The 18,992-nt window shown below is 38.8% G+C and overlaps 1 protein-coding gene across 14 annotated transcripts in view; it reads left to right on the forward strand.

Moving 5' to 3' along the window:
- Window positions 1-18,992, forward strand: part of ICA1 (islet cell autoantigen 1) — a 145,140-nt gene that overhangs the window by 17,240 nt on the left and 108,908 nt on the right. For 5 of the 14 annotated variants that reach the window (XM_019927926.3, XM_019927976.3, XM_033863042.2 and 2 more), the window contains 5 exons: window positions 629-668; window positions 4,761-4,926; window positions 8,380-8,452; window positions 14,056-14,179; window positions 18,095-18,293. In XM_019927926.3, the coding sequence (XP_019783485.1) occupies window positions 652-668; window positions 4,761-4,926; window positions 8,380-8,452; window positions 14,056-14,179; window positions 18,095-18,293 (579 nt within the window). In that variant the 5' untranslated portion in view covers window positions 629-651. Of the gene's footprint in view, window positions 1-566; window positions 669-4,760; window positions 4,927-8,379; window positions 8,453-14,055; window positions 14,180-18,094; window positions 18,294-18,992 lie in introns of all 14 variants that reach the window. The other 9 variants (XM_073809681.1, XM_019927948.3, XM_073809682.1 and 6 more) reach the window with 5 other exon arrangements.

An 18,992-nucleotide genomic window follows, 5' to 3' on the forward strand; every position in this document is an offset into this window, starting at 1 on the left:
TGGGTTATCAATTCTTTTTGTTTGTTTTTGCAATGTGTTGGTTTACCTTCTAGAAATACTGATTATGAAAGATTTAAAATCTGTAAAGAGACAGACAGATGCCGTATACTCACCACCTAGCTTATCAAAGAAAATATTATGGGTACAAAGTCCCTGTATACTCCTCTCAAATAATATTCCGCATCCCCACTGCAGTGGTAACTGCTGTTTGGAATTTAGTGTTCGTCCTTCATATGCAATTCTTTATACCTTCACTCTATAATTGTATATTTCAACAATATAGAGTATTGTTTGGAATGTTACGATCTCATATTTTATGTAGTCTTTTGCAACCTGCTTTTTTCATTCCACTTGCCTGTTCACTTCTTAAACTTCATTGAGGATATTTCTTCCAGTGTTACTTAACTAAACTACTCTAGACATTGGGGTACAGTGATACTGTGTAATAATGTTTGGCCCCCAAGATACAACTAGAAATGGCTTAGATTGAAAAACTTTATATGTGTCAAATTAATGTATAATTATAATATAGTGTGTAACTGTTAAACATATTTGTTTTATTTCAGGTTATAATATAACTTATCCTCTCATGCTTTTTCCCTGTCCCTTCTCCCCAAATCATCAACAGTAGAAAAGGAAGAAGAAGGAAACATGTCAGGACACAAATGGTAAGTAATTTGTTGTCTCTTCTGAACTGGGAGAGGCTAGTGAAAGAAGAAAGCATGTAGTATATGCTCAATAAATGTCTACTGAATGGAAAAATCAAGAGTCACAATAGCAGTAAATAACCTGTTAGCCTATACCCAATGTTGAGTATAGTCAAGTTTTCAGTATCCCTACTAAATGTAATATGAAAACCAATAATTAAAAATATTCTCTAAGGAATTCATTTATGTGTAACTTTCTCCTGGGAATCTAACAATGGCTTTTCTTACCACCGTTTTTTTTCAGTGTAATGAGTTGATACATTTTTTAATCTGTCTTATTTACAACTTCAAATATTAGGGTTATAAGGGAATTTTATATAGGGCAGCTATAAAATAACAATAAAAATAACTCAGACTCATTAATATATAGTCATGACTTCAACCTTCATGAACATTCAGGAGCCAGTCATGGTTGGAAGTAGATGATGCCGAATAAAATAGATGTGGTAATTACATGGCAGTGTTATCACTGCCTTTCACATGCCTATAAAGCATCTAACAGCATGTTAAACCACTTATAAATTCCAGTTCTGTTACAAGCAGTGTTTCTGAACCCTTCTGAAACCTTGATCCACTGGGCAAGCAGATCTTTGTCGTTTTTTACCTTCTTTAATTTGTATCATGAAAAAGTGCATTGCATATTTTCATTTTTCAAAGGTACAATTGATTATAATAAGGAATATACTTTTTAAAATAAATTTATTTATTTACTTATTTATTTTTGGCTGAGTTGGGTCTTTGTTGCTGCGTGCAGTCTTTCTCTAGTTGTGGCGAGCGGGGGCTACTCTTCGTTGCGGTGCGTGGGCTTCTCATTGCGGTGGCTTCTCTTGTTGCGGAGCACGGACTCTAGGTGCGCGGGCTTCAGTAGTTGCGGCTCATGGGCTCTAGAGCGCAGACTCAGTAGTTGTGGCGCATGGGCTTAGTTGCTCCGCGACGTGTGGGATCTTCCTGGACCAGGGCTCGAACCTGTGTCCCCTGCATTGGCAGGCGGATACTTAACCGCTGCGCTACGGTTAGCGCCCCAAGGAATATACTTCTTAATCCCTCCTCTCTCAGTAGAGAAGCAGTCAGGTCCAAGTCCTCTGTAATATCAAATGTCAAACTTTAAAAGTACTTTGCATGTCTTAAAATGTAATGAGCTTTAAAAGGTGATTAATAAATAGCTAAGGGATTTAGTTTCCCTGAGTATCCCCAACTGACAGCTCTGTAAGAGTTGTCAGACTATTTTTTTAATTGTTCCAGCTTGCCTCATTAAGACAAAAGGATGGCTTCATCCTGTGACCCTCGTAATGGCTGTCATATCCTGGCAGCAGGCTCAGGGAAGTAGGTAGTTGTCATCCACCTAGGAGAGATTGGAGAGTCCCAGGAGATGAGCCCTTCCCCATAGTCCTTCTCCCATTACTGTGCCACTTCATTGCTTGCTGCTGAAATACAAGGGCTGCAGAGAACATTGAAATGCGCACTACGCTGGGATTTAGAGCCTTGGATTTTAATCCTGTGTGATTTTGGGCAAGATTCTTAACGTTTTGAAACCTAAGATTCCTCATTTGTTAAATAACGGGTGAGGCATGTTCACTAAATGACCTCTAAAGTCCTTTTTTTCCCCCCTCGAAATAGAATTTTTTTGTTGTTAATCCATGACCTTTGACCAAAAAAACAAAAAAACTGGGCTTCCCTGGTGGCGCAGTGGTTGAGAGTCCGCCTACCGATGCAGGGGACACGGGTTCGTGCCCCGGTCCGGGAAGATCCCACATGCCGCGGAGCGGCTGGGCCCGTGAGCCATGGCCGCTGAGCCTGCGCGTCCGGAGCCTGTGCTCCACAACGGGAGAGGCCACAGCAGTGAGAGGCCCGCGTACCGCAAAAAAAACAAAAACAAAAACAAAAACCACAATAGAAAGAAATCCATCCTAGTCCCCACTCTTAAAATTCCTTTCCCCTGAAATAGCCACAGTTTGGGGGAGTATATTCTTACCATCTTTTAATGCACATACTGTGTAGAGGGATTATCTTTTACATAAAAGCTATATATATTTTCATCTTATTTTCTCTGATTTAAGCTCATAACAAAATGGTTTTTATTTATATGTTCTATTTTTTTTTATTTTTTTATTTTTTTGTGGTATGCGGGCCTCTCACTGTTGTGGCCTCTCCAGTTGTGGAGCACAGGCTCCTGACGCGCAGGCTCAGCGGCCATGGCTCACGGGCCCAGCCGCTCCGCGGCACGTGGGATCCTCCCAGACCGGGGCACGAACCCGTGTCCCCTGCATCGGCAGGCGGACCCTCAACCACTTGCGCCACCCGGGAAGCCCCTATTTATATGTTTTAAATAAAAATTATATATATTTAAGGTGTGCAATATAATTTGATATGCATAGTGAAATGATTACTAAGTCAAACAAGTTAACATACCATCTTTTAAATTTTATTTAATTAATTTATTTGGTTGCTCTGGGTCTTTAGTTGCAGCAGGTGGGTAGCACACGGGCTCCTTAGTTGTGGCATGCAAACTCTTAGCTGTGGCATGCATGTGGGATCTAGTTCCCTGACCAGGGATCAAACCTGGGCCCCCTGCATTGGGAGCACGGAGTCTTAACCACTTCCCCACCAGGGAAGTCCCAACATATCATCTCCTTTTATAGTTACCACTTTTTTGTGTGTGATGAGTGCACATGAAGAGTAATGCTCCTCTCCTAGCCTATTTCCAGTGTTGAATACAATATTATTAAGTACAGTCATCATGCCTGTACATGAAATAGCTGGACTTATTCCAAACTTTGAAATGATGCAGAAAGACATAAAGTAAACCATAATCCTTCTCCTCTTTCCAAAGATAACCATTGCTAAGGAAGTCATCTGAAACTGATTTTTTAAGAACAAATGTGTGAATTGAAACTTGTAAATGTTATCTGGCAGGAGAGTGTAAATCATCGAGTTTTGAGATACATATTTTGGTATAGTAGTATAAAGCAATTTCTGTTTTAGGACACAAGTCTGGCACATTTTGAGTGCTAATGGGATGGGGTGGAAGAAGTTACATGTCTGCAGAGGGAGATGCCTGGGGGTCCTGTGTGAGGTTTTGGACAGGAACCTTAGACAGGAGGGAGGTGTAGACAAAGCAAGGAGGGATGGAACACCAGTGGCAAACTTTCTGTCAATATTTGGGTACCCTGGTCACTTTTACAGAACTCCATTTCATTCTGAATTGAATTTTTTTCCAATTTCTTCCTTACATACTTTTTGATATGATCTTCACTGTGCTGTTCCTGAAGAATGGCTTCCTATCGGTATTTTAAGCATTTATGTTTAAGAATTTAAAGTTTTAGTATGAGAAACCCATAATCAATTTTTTAATACTTTTTTAGTTTTCAAAATTTTATTTGACTGTAGTAAGAATACTAAACATGAGATCTACCCTTTTAACAAACTTTTAAGTGTAGAATACAGTGCTGTGAACTCTAGGCACAGTGTTGTACAGCAGATCTCTAGAACTTATTCACCTTGCACCGTTGAAACTGTATGCCCGTCGATTAGTAATTTCCCATTTCCTCCTCAACCTCTGGAAACCACCATTCTATTCTCTGATTCTATGAGTTTGACTGTGTTAGGTACCTCTGTGATACAGATTTGATGTATGCTGGTTTTCAGCCCCTTATCTCTACTTTTCTGCCATCACTTCATTGTTGGCCGTAATGCTGGGCTGGAGAGAACAGTGGTGTTCGGCTTTATCTCTGACTCACTGGGGCGCTTGAGGCAGCCACCTTGCCTGACTTGGCCTCACTTTGTCTACTTCTGAAAGGAGTGTGTCCAGTCTTTGGATATCTAAACTCCTCAAGGTTTAGTTTCTCAATTTCCTGCAAAAGTTTCTTTATTTCCTCACTAACTTTTAAGGTTTTGGTATAAGTTAGACTTGATTAACCTTTTGGTGTAATAACCATGTAAGAAAGTACTTATATGTTTATTAATGTTGTAAATGTTTGGATACATTTGTTCACACTATAATATCTTAACTTTTTTGAAAGTCATGAGTAAAATGGCTCTTCGAATGCCTTTTAGCAGTTATCCCTGGGACTTACACGATCGATATGCTCAAGATAAATCAGTTGTAAATAAGATGCAGCAGAAGTATTGGGAAACGAAGCAGGCCTTTATTAAAGCCACAGGGAAGAAGGAAGACGAACACGTCGTTGCCTCCGACGCAGACCTGGATGCCAAGCTGGAGGTGAGCGCTTCATTGCCCTCAGCCCCAGCACAGCCACCTTGCTAGGCTCAGGGTCTGAGAATGTATTCAGGGGGGCAAGCATAGGTGTGCTTTGTATTTGAAAACATACTGCAAACAGCTAGTTCATAAGGAAAATCTAGGATCAGATTAACTCAATCCCAGCATATTTTTTAAAAACCCACAAATTCTCCTGTAACCCCCAGTATGCCTCAGTTAATTTGTTTTTCAAGCACTTCGTTGGAATGCATGGAATGTGGTAAATTCTCAATAAATGTTTGTTGAAAAACATTAATGCACTCTAAGAGCCATTGCCAGTGATAGCAACACTAGGGTCAGGCAAATGTTTACATTTAGAAAAAAAAGAAAACAGGATGACGGCAAAAGATCCTGGAAAGTGAGTCTAATAAGCTTGTATTGAATCCTGGAAAATTCTAGAATTGAATTAACCAATATTTAGTTAGACTAGTTAATAATACAGTAAGCTGAATTCATATCTGAATGATCCTTGAATACTAGTACAACTGGTTAAAGGCCCACTAATTCCCTGATTGCTGGACATTCTGCCAGTACTTTAGATCAGAATTTAAAAAGCATTTGCTGTACAGCAGAAACTAACACAACATTGTAAATCAACTATACTCCAAGAAAAATTAATTTTAAAAAACCCAAAATTTAAAAAGCGTACTTAACACTTCTGTGAATGACAGGGCACAGAGAGAGATAACATGTCACGTGGTCTGATAAGAATTCAGAATGATATCTAAATTTAATACATAAGCTGAAGTTACTGAGCTGAACACTTAATGAGACAAAAATCAAAAGCTCGAGATTTCATAAAGCTTTCTGAGAAGGGTGACCAGGGTGGTGCAAGCCATGGTTATTCTGGAACAGAGAGGTTGAGGGGAAATATGTTAATTGTCAGTTCTCTGGGAAGGCCTGTCATGTGGAAGAGGGATAAGATTCATTCTGTGCATCTGACGGTAGAACCAGACCCAGGGCCACTATTCATAGTACTCATCTCTCATGGAATTATCTCAAGTGTCTGTTTGTTTGCCTGCCTTCCCTCCACCAGAGGGTCAGATTCCATGACACTCAGTACACATTCAGTAAGTATTAACTGTATAAGTGTACGTGTTAATGCAGTTAAGATGAGTTCCCAACCCTTTCTCCTGTCAGTGGAATTGTTCTAACAGAAGCTGGGTTTGACAGAGATGTTCTAGCAGAGATTGCTTCAACGGAGAAAAGTAGAGCCAGGAAGCCTCTATTCTGATTTTAGTATTCTAAATAGAATTGAAATGATTGTAAGTTGCATATGCTTTTCACATCTTCTAGATTTATCTTTTTTTCCTCTTAACAACCTAGTAAATACAAGCATTACTCAAAAAGTAATTGAATATGTTATTTTCTAGCACGTGAAACACAATACAGTCATTTTATGTTTATATTTAGGTTCTTGCAGAAGCGTTTTCACCAAACCAACTGTACTTTAATCAAAATACCTGCTGTCCTAGGCACATAGCATCCAAAGTACTTAACTGTGACTCATCATTTTACACATGATAAAGATTTCTGTTGCAGGAATGTTTTAATACTGATGTTGATGTTTATAGAGAAGGAGAATGGATTCCACCAATAAAGCATATGAAAACGATGTGCAGACCATTTTGATGTGCTTTTCAACTAAGTTATCCATAGAAGACTAGCTGATGAAACAAGAACTTGTATTCTGCTGGCAAAGAAAGCTTGTATGCCAAGCTGTAATGATGGTCAGATTCTATTACAGTCTGTTGGGAAGCTCATGTAGAAATGTTCACTAAGTTTAAATATTTGTCAGAATTGCTTGTTAATGAAATCATTATCTGAAAAACAGCTCTTAAGTACAAGAACCGACAAAACTAACCTGTGGTGACAGAAGTCTTTTAGTGGTTGCCACAGCAGAGCAGACTGACTAGATAGTGGAAATGTTTCTTATCTTACTTTGGGTATGATTACAAGAGTGTATACAATTGTCAAACTCACAGAACTGAACTCTTCAGAGGTGTGCATTTTATTGCATTTAATTTATACTTCAGTTTTTAAAAAGTGAACAGTAACAGCAGAATAGCCCTTGAACATACTTTTTTTAACGTCCTTGCTCCTGTGTTCAGGAATGTGTTGATAGTTTGTGACCCAGAATACTGTTATCAAGCATTTGTTAAGGAACATACTCAGACTGCTGATTTTCTGTTTTGTTTTATGGTAAAGGGTTTTTGTTTTTTCCCTAAATAGGTAGAGGAGGAAGTGTAATGACATGAGATTTAGTAAAATTTATACTTTACATGACCAAATTTATCATATTAAGCATTCATAGGCATGGTTTTTAATCTTTCAAGTATATATGCATGCATTCATTTTTATTAGAACATTTGATCATTTATATCATGAAGCCGATCTTCTGTTTTGACCCAACTGTGAAGTGCTTTGTAGTACTAGGGCATCATTACTACATCACCATGGCCAGTAAGCCAGGGAAGAGAGAAGAATCCCTTGCCCTGCTTCCCTGGATGGCTCCTCAGAGGCATAATGTTTGTCTGCCAGGTTTTCTAATTGATAGCAGCCCTGGTCTCTGAGTTGGTGGACAGAGGATGGAGAAAGTGTGAAGTCTCTGCTCTGTTTTTCTTTTTAAATTTTTATTGTAGTATAGTTGGTTTACAATTGTTCTGTCTTCTCTTGAACTGTCTCCATTTCTGAAGCAGAGACCAGAACCACCATAAGTTAAAATCTAGTGAGATTCTTCTCCATACAGCCCACCTGCTTTTCCCTTAATTTTCTCTGTTATGGCCATAGCATGACATTAGGTTTCTTCTCTGTATATTTTATGAAATAATTGGGAAGGTAATGAGTGATAGGAGCTGCTAGCTAAACTCCGTTTTACCAGATCTCTTCAAAGCAGACAGAACATTCAGCTGATTGATATTTGTTTGTTTTTATAGAGTTGTTTAAGCCTACCGTAAAATGCATTAGGATCACAAAGTAAGCTAATGTTGTGTTTTAAATAAGATGCTTAATTGACAGATCTTCCATCTGAAAAAAGAGACAGTAAGTGGTAAAAGAAATAAATTCGATTATGAAGGAATATTGGGTCTCTGGTTTACCAAGTCCTCTAATTGGGCCCCTCACTTAGGATTTCTGGTTTTCAGCTATTATTTCAATGTCTGGAGGAAATCATCCTTCTGCAGATCTCAATGTAGATCGCAGAGCTGATGAATTCTAATAAATATAGAAAAATAGGGGCATATTTAAAAGCTTTGGTCACATTTTCTGTTCAGTATACCACGTAACACCAAGCTCATTTAGGCATACGATCTTGTTTTTAGTGGGCAGATCAAATGCTATGGTTATATTCAATATAATTTGTTTTTTATTTCACTGCTGTCTGTTTTGTTTAGCATTTTGTTTGTATTTTTATTATAGCTGTTTCACTCGATTCAGAGAACCTGTCTGGACTTGTCTAAAGCAATTGTACTCTATCAAAAGAGAATCTGTTGTAAGTATGCCGTAAGTGTGAATATTGACCAAATAGACAGTAAGAAATTGGATATTTTGCCTTAATATATAATTTTATATGTTTAGGAAGCAAGACAAGGAAACTACTATTTAGGAGTGTCTGTCTTTACTCTTTAATTGGTGGGGTGGGGTCTTTAATCATTTTATCGGAAATTCTTTACATAGGCTGTTTTTCAATGCAAGTACCATAACAGAAGAATTTTACATTGAGTCTACCATGGATAAGTACGTGCCATTTATTTTCCTAATTATAAAAAAGTTTTTTCAGTTTTATATCTTGGGATTTGGCATTGTTTTTATTTGATTGCCCAGGCTCTCTTATGTCCAATTTTTGTTCCTTTTAAAATGACCAAATGGAGAGAGAAGGCAACAGTTAATTCATTGACTATATTTTGTTGACAGCGCTTCTTCCTGAACATTTTCTATGTCAGATATTGGGTTTTTTAGGGAACAAGATTTTCCTATTGTCATCCCATCTTAAAATAATTACCAACAAAGTTGTCTCTGAAATACTAAATATCAAGTTGTACGTATGTTAGTATGTTTTTAAATTTCCATTTGTAGGTCATTTAAGAGTACAGTTTCTGTATTTCTGAGACTAGACTCTGAGAAGTTTGTTTCTGACTACTGCCAAACCCCTTTCCAGTAATCACAAATTAACAGTTGGACATTTTCCTTCATTAGTAAACTTTTATGAAGACTGTTTTTCGGAAGCACAAAATCCTAGGACTTAGAGGCAGAATTTTGTAAATTACCTGTGTTACTATTTACTAAGTGTTTGAGCTAAGAATTCTCCAGGGCTAGAACTCCATAGTCTTGGGTATGAGGAATCCAGACACATGACACACTGCCCCCAACATTCTTCTGTCCCATATCCAGTCAGCCACAAATGCTGGTCCATTTTGTCACCTACTTTGCTTTCAGATCCTCCCTGCTGTACCTCTTCACAGCCACCGCCTTAGTTCAGGCCACCATCAGCACTCTTACTTGGTTTGCTGCATCAGCTTCCTAACTGATCTCCCTGCCTCCACTTTTTCCTTCTCCAGCCCATCATCTGCACTGCAGTCAGAGCGCAGTCAGCAATCTCCCAGAGCTCCCAGTGGTCAAAGCTGGGACAATTTGAGCAACAAAGTAAATAACTGATTGTATTAGGTTAGAGCCCATGAAGTAAGATAAATGTCCATTAAGTGTGTATGGAAATAAACAAAAAAACAAACTGATATTTTCATGATATTAAGTCTTCCTATCCAGAAACATAGTTTATATCTTTTTAGTTGGGTACTCTTGAATACTGCTTCACAGAGTTTTAGAATTTTTCCTTTACAGGTATTGGGTATCATTTTTTGGATTTATTCTTATGCACGTAATATTTCTTTGATACAGTTCTAAGTGGAATCCCCTCTTTATGTTTTCTATATTTTTGCTACTGGAGAATAAAAATATATCTGACTTTTGTGTTAAGCTTATATCCATTCACATTATTAAATGCTGCTATTATTTCTAAGAAAACAAACAAAAAAACAAATGGGGGAGAAGAGACAGTTCTTGCTTATAAAATAATTGCAATTAATAAATCTAGAAAGAATGAGGGAACCACAGCATCACCATTAGGTAAATACCACAGTAAGAACTGTGGCAGGCAAGATTCACTGAAAGATGTTTTAATTAGTGAGTGAAAGTTTGAGGAGAAACTGGACCTTTACATAGTCTTCTGTATTTACCCCCCAAATTTTTAATAATTACAAAAGGAAAAAAATCATAATTTTACAGTGGGGAAATCCAGTAGACATGACATGAACCAAATGATGGAGGTTAACACCGTCAGTAATAATGTGTGTTGATTTCCGGTAGCCCTGATATGAAACACTAAGAAGGGCACTCCACCTCTGCGGTTTCCTTCCCCCAAGTCTGTAACCCCAGTCTAATCATGAGAAAGTAGACAAACCCAAGTTGAGGGACAGTCCACAAAATTCCTGAGCAGTACTCTTAAAGGGCGGCAAGGTCATAAAAGACAAAAAAGCCTGAGGAACTGTCACAGGTTGAAGGAGACTAAAGAGGCTTGACAACTCAATGTGGGATCCTGGAAAAGAAAAAGGACATTAATGGGAAAACTAGGAAAATTCAATAAGATTGTGGTTTAGGTAGTGGTATTGTACCAATGTTATTTTCCTTATTTTGATCATTCTACCATGGTTATGTAACATTAGGGGAAGAAGGGTACACAGGAACTCTGTATCCTATTTACAATTTTTTCTATCAGCCTAAAATTATTTCAAAATAAGGCTTTCTTAAAAATGTACATTGGGGCTTCCTTGGTGGCACAGTGGTTAAGAATCTGCCTGCCAATGCAGGGGACGTGGGTTCGAGCCCTGGTCCAGGAAGATCCCACATGTCGCGGAGCAGCTAAGCCCGTGTGCCACAACTACTGAGCCTGTGCTCTAGAGCCCGTGCTCTGCAGCAAGAGAAGTCACCACAACGAAGAGTAGCCCCCACTCACCGCAACTAGAGAAAGCCCACGCACAGCAAGGAAGACCCAAAGCAGCCAAAACTAAATAAATAAAATAAAATAAATTTATTTTTAAAAATAAATAAAAATGTACATTGGATCATATTGCTTCTCTGCTGAAAAGCCTCCAATAAGTACTTAAAGTAAGATGTGTACTTCTACTCCATGGCTTACAAATTCCTACACAATCTGACCCAGTTCACCTCTCCAGCCACTTTTGCTCTTACCCACGATGTGACCTGAGGCCTTTTGCACTCACTGTTTCCTCCATCTGGGATGTCCCTGCCCTCATTGTCTCTAGTGGCCCCGTATCCTTCAGAGCTCAGCTTAATGGTCATCTGCTCAGAGATGCCTTCCCTGACCACCCAGCCCAAAGCAACTACCAATCACTCTCTCTTACTCGCCACCCTCCCGCCCCCAATCTGGTATTTTTCTTCTTGTGTTTTGAATTTTGTATTTTTTATTTTCTGTCTGCTGCTTGAACATAAACTGCATCAGAGCAGGGTCCTCATGTGTCTTGTCCATCTCTTTATTCCCAGTGACAAGAACAGTGCTTAGTACATATGAGATCATTCATACATTTGTGCTAAGTGAATTAATGCTGCCAAGCTAATTGGTTTTGTAGTTCTTTGGTTCCCTTATCAGGGCACATCTGAAAATCTAATTAGGAGTTAAACATGAAAAGATTTTTATTTGTCTCTGAATTAGGTCCCAGTTGAGTGAAACCTTATAAGTAGAAACATTTGAGTTATCTGATACCTGTATTGCACCTGAATTTTAAACTTCTATAAATTTATTTCAGTATTTGAGTTTTAAAATTAAAATTAAGGAATGAACATCCCTTCTTGGAAGATGACACAGTCATCACTAAGTCATCCAACCTGTAGCCTGATGCCACTCAAACATTTTCCACCACCCTCTGAGCAGCGCTGCCCATTACCAGATTCCAGCTCTTAAAATGAAGCCTGTCTTTCCAGTCCAAGTTTAATCCTCAAGTGTGTAAAATAACCAAAAATGGATTCTCAAGTGCTTCAGTCTACTTAGGTTTATTTAGGAAAGACTACATTTCACCACGCTTGTAGTCATTCAGGTACCATGAATTGGTTTCTTCCTAGCCTTAAGTTCATGTGTTCATTTGTACGTGACTTGAGGTTTCAAGGTAAAAAAGGTGACAGCCTCATACTGTTATAAACAAAAGTGTGAAATTTTCCTTATTGTGCAGTTGAGTCCCATATTAGTAAGTGGAGAGGAGGAAGAATGGAAGGTATTAAAAAACAACAAAGCTTCATATAATTATAGGAATTTAAAAAAATTACCTAGAACCAGGACATAAGTATCAGATAAATATTTAGAGTGAAGTATACAGCGATAACAAGGCAAAAGTTATAGTTAGTTCAATTTCACAAGCATTTAATTAGTGCCCTGAATAAGACTCTATGCTCAGTCTTGGGAATCCATAGTTTGGATGAGGTCCCTGTCCTGAGAAAGCTTAGGTTCTCACGGGAAAGATAGACACGTTGCCCACCCACGGACACCCCAGTACCAGGTGCCGAGAGGGCGCTGCTGTCACAGAGAAAGAGGGATCACCTGCTTCACAGAGGAAGTAGCTTTTGAGCTAGGCTTTAACCAATGAACTTGATTTTGAGAAACAGAAGAGGAAGGAGGGTAGTCACTGACCATCAGGAAGAATGGATTCTAAAGCCTCTTCTCCGTGGAATGTTGAGTGTAAGCTAGTCACAAATTAATAAGGAAGCAGTCGTAGCTTTAACCTTCACTTTTGGATTCTTGGTTCCTGGCTAATGTTTTACAGCTGTTGTTGGGGGGATAGTGTCAGGAATGGGATGCATTCTGAAAGAAGTCTGGATTGTTCATGAAAGCAGACAAGAATCCTGGTAGCATTTAGAAAGCATTTTTAGAGACAAATGATTGGTAAATGCGTCAGTACAGAAATGTGAAATAAGAGTAGTGTTCAAAGTGTGTCCCTAGCAAAGTCTGTGTTCAGAGAAAAACCATTCTGGGAAGCTCCGTGTCACTGCTTGCCTGTGGCTCAGCTGTTGGTGAATGTGTATTCGGACCAGTAGCTGCCTAGCAGCCCATGCATCCATTGTGTGGATGCACTGCATTGATCAAATCATTCCGCAAGGTAGGGAAAGAGAATGTTTTGCTACTATAAATAACTAGGCTCTGATTATATCTGTATATACATCTTTGTGCCCATTTTACTACTTCCTCAGGACGTAGTTTACTCCTAACAGAAGTACAACGTCAAAAGATGTGCACAATTCTGACTTTTTAATATTTACTGCCAAATCAGTCTGTAGAGAGCTTGTACCAGTCACTTTCTCACCAATAGCACCCTCTGAGGTTGTCTTTAAAAAATAAGGCCAAATATATGCAAATATTGAATCATTATGTTGTACGCCTGAAACTAATGCAACGTTGTATGTCAGTTATACCTCAATTTTATAAAATAAGAACAAAGAGTAAGGTCAAGATTAGGCATTAGCAATTCAGATTGGGTTCCAGCCCTGCATTTTAAAAATGCACCAAGTCACCAACTTGATTACCTACATACCCTCATCCTCCACCCCCTGCTCCAGCCAAGACCTATGCCATGGATAAGGTATTTGAATTGCTTTACAGTCAAGTGGAATGTAACTCAGAAAGCAGGGATCAAGAAGTCAGGAAGAGGGAATAATAGGGGGAAGCTGGCCCTACATTATAGGCAGCCACAAAAGATTCCCACAGTCATACTTGACAGACCCAACTCTTTTATTTCAGCTCGAAGCAGCACATTATCAGCTCGCTTTTCAGTACAGAGGTCATTTTCTGGTTCTGATTACAGAGCACCAAACGCACTGACAGATGCACTCAAGTGAATTTGATCTCTCGTTTCGTAAATGGAAGAACAGCATGAAAGTTAAATGCGGTGGAGGCTTACCTTGTAGCCTTCCACTTGGATTTAATTTCGTCTCGTTTTTGCCTCTAGAAGAGAGAGGACCTTGTGATTTGTCTCTCTCCTCTCTGTCATAAAAATGTTCATTGTTCATGGCTCCTTTTGGTCTTTTCTCCATCAGTCTTGTCTCAAGAAGAAAACGAACTGGGAAAATTTCTCCGATCCCAAGGCTTCCAGGATAAAACCAGAGCAGGAAAAATGATGCAAGCAACAGGAAAGGCCCTCTGCTTTTCTTCCCAGCAAAGGTGTGTGGCCTGCACTGGGGCTCTGTTGTTGGGGGAGGTCTCCTGAGAACCTGGGACCCACTCATTCATGAAGGGAACCTCCTACTGGGAGCTCCTCTGTTCACGGTTGTTCGTCTGTTCGTACTTAACTCAGATTCAGATAACATGTATAGTCTTTTTCCTTCCCTATTAACTTTTAAAAAATGTTTTCCTATTTCTTCTGGTCTATAGTTATACCCCAGTCACTGTGAGTGCTATCCTAGGCTTCTATTTGACCTTCAGTGTTCCTCATAGCAAGCCATCCAGTCCCCTTCCAGCAGCTGACTAAAGCAAGAGCCTAATGAGACCAGGCAGAAGGGCTCCCCGAGTGCCCTCTGGGGGCAGTTAACTTGAGAGGGGTGCTGTTCAAGATGCCCTCCGCGGTTCTGCTCAGACCCTAGATCAGCAGCATCAAAAGCCTCACCTGAGAGTTTGTTAGCGATGCAGAATCCAGGCCCCACCCCAGAATTACTGAATCCAAATCTGCATTTTAATGGGTCCCCAGTTGTTTTCCATGCACACTCAAGTTTGAGAAGCTCTGGTGCAGAGAAAATTGTAATAGATCAGTGATTTCTTTTTTAACACTGCCATAACTTACGTTCAAGGTCCATGTAGAATAAACAGGAGCCACTGCACAGAGTCACACTTTGTATCTGAGAAGGTGACATTCCTTCTCTCCTCCTCCTTCCCCAGTAACTAACAAGCCCCCCAAAATGTCAGTCACTAATATTAGGCAGACTTCATACCTAAATAAGGCTTGTAGGTAGTCTCCAAAAATATTCGGGCCACAAAAATTTCACTCGCCCAAACTGTCCAACATTTTCTTCTGCTGTTAATTTTTCCTCACTGCTTTCTCTCCCAGTGGGCCAAAAGCAGGCCACCACCTGTTATACAGGTGTTCCTATGAAGATCCAAGAAAGGTGGGGTGGAAAGAAAGAGAACCAAACGTGTGCATTTTTCAGTGGTTCCCCCTCCTGAGCATTCTGGTTCACTCTAATGACATTTGGACCCCAACTTTCATAGTTGAATGCAACAATTTCCAATAGTTCTCTACCCCAGTTTTCCAAGAGAAGCGTTGGTTTATAATCTTTAATTGCACCTTTTAATCTTATTTATAACTGTTTTCCTTGCAAAAATAATACATACTCATTCTAGAAAAATTTTAAAACAGGAACAGACCAAAAGGAGAAAATTAAAAACAACCCAAATTTTGCTAATAGAGATTGACTTGCTTTTAACCCCTTGATAGATACTTTCAATGCATATACGCTTGCCCCAGTCTTACAAGGATCATTGATTCTTGAAAAATCTTTCATAAATTCTTATATATTTATTTATAAATATATAAGCATTATATATTTCTTAAATTATACATATAATTATCACTAATTTCAGTGGGAAAAATTCTTATACATACCTTCATGCCAAGATTACCATCCATTTATGGGAAACAAGCCAAATCCTTGGACACAATCACCACAAGAGTTACTGTTACTGATCATATAATTATTTTATAATGTTGCTATCCAGTTATACACTTGCATAGTTTTGTACAAAGTTATCTCACAGAACATATGGTACCTTAAGTTTATATAGTCTAACCTTTGGATACAGACAAAAACAGTAAAAGAAATCAACCAAAACAATGTAAATGATACTGTAAACCAGCAAACTGCCCTGTATCCATAAATTAATGTAGCTTGGACAGCTTGCAATTTGGAAGGTGGCCTCCTGCAAGATGACTCTGATTCCATGGTACTCAACTGCTCATGAGGCACATGAAATCCAAACTACTTCTCTGCACATGAGGAAAGTAAGAAGATTACATAAAACTCCCATAAAGTTGAATTCTCAAACCTCGAATGGACATAATTTGGGATTTGCCAGAATATATTTTTAATATAAACAGCAGCATACCATACAATTTTTGAATAGTATTGCATACTGATTATTTAGCAAATTGATTTTTTGTTCAAATAATCCTAACTTTTTTTATGTCCATGTATACCTTTTTAAAAACGTCCATAGCATATTATTCCATTATCTGGGCATGCCATGATACGTTTAACCCAAGCCCTCTGTCCGCTAGTGTCCACTTCTACCTTTTCCTACTAAAGAATAAAACGTCTTTGGATTAGACCTTTAGGTGCTTTATTAATTATTCCCATTGGGTAGATTTTAGTGAATGGAAACGTGGGCCAGTCTTTCACTGAAGTTTGATGTTTCCGGTTATTGGATTTTTTCTTGGTCTAGACTCAGTCCCTTATACCACAAGTGAATGGGTTTTCACCTTTCTGATTTTATATGAAACAAGTTACAGAAAAAAATGAGGTGACTTTATATGCCTCTTTCTTTTCTTCAAGATCTGAACACCTATCATCATGTCATTATATCTTCAAAGGTTTCTAACTTTATAACAGTCAAAGAAATCAAGAATATTTTATTCACAAGACTCTGTTTCAGCCAGTTTAGGAAAATTGGCAAACTCTAAAGGAGGAGATAAAGGAGACCAGAAATGAACAGGATTCTTAGAGGAACAGCTGAGGACTCTTTCTTTAAATAGAAGTCTCCAATTTTATAAACCTTCATACCAGCATTTGTTTTACTGACTTATTTGGTAGTCATTGCTACAACAGCCCATTCAGTTTGATGAAAAGTGAGTATTAAATTTAATCCAATGGTGATAAAACACAAGCTTACTTTATGGCACAACAATATGTTTTTGAAAACAGCCTGCAACATCTAGGTAGGATGATGTGAGCAAGCTATTTTTAGAGAAGTGCTGAATATTTAACAATGATGCTTTACAGATAAGAGGAAAACCAGAGAAAATAATAAAAGGAATTTTTTTCTTTTAAACAGTTTATTGCCCCATCTATAATCTTAGAGTGCTCTGCATATGTCTTCAGACATTGATGGAGCTGCCAAGAGCTGACTTCAGCTCACTGGCACCACTTTTCCCTTCACCTTAACAAGTTTGCACTTAAATTGAGATGTAAATACTAATCTTTTATTTTTTGAACCTATGCCCCACAGCTTCATGGAGACTACTGTATTTTAAGAGTATAATTCATCTGACATTACTCATTTGAGGGAGGAAGATGAAAGAAGCACTATCCTCCTTCCCCTCCCAAATAAATATTTTATCCAAAGTTTGATATGCATCAAACAATTTTTGCTGAATAAATAATGGTATGTTATGACCAATATTATAATTATTTTATACCCACTTCATTGTATAATGTACATTCATTTCTGGTGTAGTATCCTTAAGTTTGTTTTTTTTTTAAAATAAGAATCAAATCACATAACCTATCTGAAAGTGCCTAACACAGTAGACCCTCAGTAAATGTACTTCTCCCACTTCCTAGACCATTTAAAGATGCTTCTGTTCGTACTTCATTCTCTGTGACTATTGAAGCAAGCAGCAGATGCCCTGGCCTTTGGAGAGTAATCCAGAATGGTCTAGACAGGGAGACCTCATCCTGCACACATCCATGCCTTCCCAAAGAGCCAGGCTTCAGGGAGGCAGAGGGCAGGGAGTGGCCAAGAAATGGGAAATAGTCATGCCTTGACCTTCCTCCGTTAACACAAGATTGGTTCCAGCTTTAAAGAAGTACTCTGCCCAGGCATGAGGCCACCCCCAACGATACTGATGGAGAGACTCCCCAGTGATAGTTAAGTAACAGTAATCTAAGGGATCAGCACATGGATAGTCATCTCTGGTTGACTCATCAGTTCACATACTTTTCAGTTATAGTTCAGCAAGTATTTCTGCAGCCTCGGCCATGTTTCAGGCACTATTCTAGGCTCATGAGTTTAAGACTGGTAAGCTCTCAAGGATTCAAATTGCTGGCCCTCTTAGTTTCACTATTGTGGCTTTACCCTCTTGTCTAGGTTGGCCTTGCGAAATCCTTTGTGTCGCTTTCACCAAGAAGTGGAGACTTTCCGGCATCGGGCCATCTCGGACACTTGGCTGACCGTGAACCGCATGGAGCAGTGCCGGACTGAATACAGAGGGGCGTTATTATGGATGAAGGACGTGTCCCAGGAGCTTGATCCAGACCTCTACAAGCAAATGGAGAAGTTCAGGAAGGTAGGAGATTTCATGAGGGTTAACAAAAGGGGTACCTGCTGGAAGGTAATGAGATGTGATTTGAATCCCTCTAGTAAAGAAGATGTAAATCAAAAGCACCAAGGATGCAATTAATCATTGCTGGTGTCTCTTTACGTGACAGAATACCAATTAATGTGATCTATAATTCTCTAAGGATAAGATAGAAGAGACAGCTGGAAATTGCTGGGATTTAGTAACTGGTTTTAATTAAAGTCAGATTTTCATGTAATGTGCACTTTTTGTAAGGCTGTCACTTGTAGATGCTTCTTCATGCATAACTAAAAATCAAGATTAGACCAAATGAAACCGGAAGGTAAGAACAGACTATTGGGGAAATCCTTTTTAATTGCTAATGAATATTAAAATTAATAGAGTAATAATGCGCCTTTGTTGCGTTTAGTTGTAGGATTAAATAATGTGGCATTGACTCCATCTGCAGCAGACCCTTCAGCTATTTGTATGGGCAAAATAGATAGCTGAGGAGATGGATATGCTCTTAAATTTCCCTGAAATGACTGGTGAGCAGCAGAGGAACAATGTTTCATTGTGTGTTTAAGTGTCCGTGTTCATTTAGCTGTTTGGAGATTTGGTCCTGCGAGGATACATTGCACCACTAGGTGGCAGTCATACACTGAATATTTATGAAAATGCAGCGAGATTTGTGTGTGTGTGTGTGTG

The sequence above is a fragment of the Tursiops truncatus genome, chromosome 9 (genome assembly GCF_011762595.2).
Source record: "Tursiops truncatus isolate mTurTru1 chromosome 9, mTurTru1.mat.Y, whole genome shotgun sequence".
NCBI classification, from domain to species: Eukaryota; Metazoa; Chordata; class Mammalia; order Artiodactyla; family Delphinidae; genus Tursiops; species Tursiops truncatus.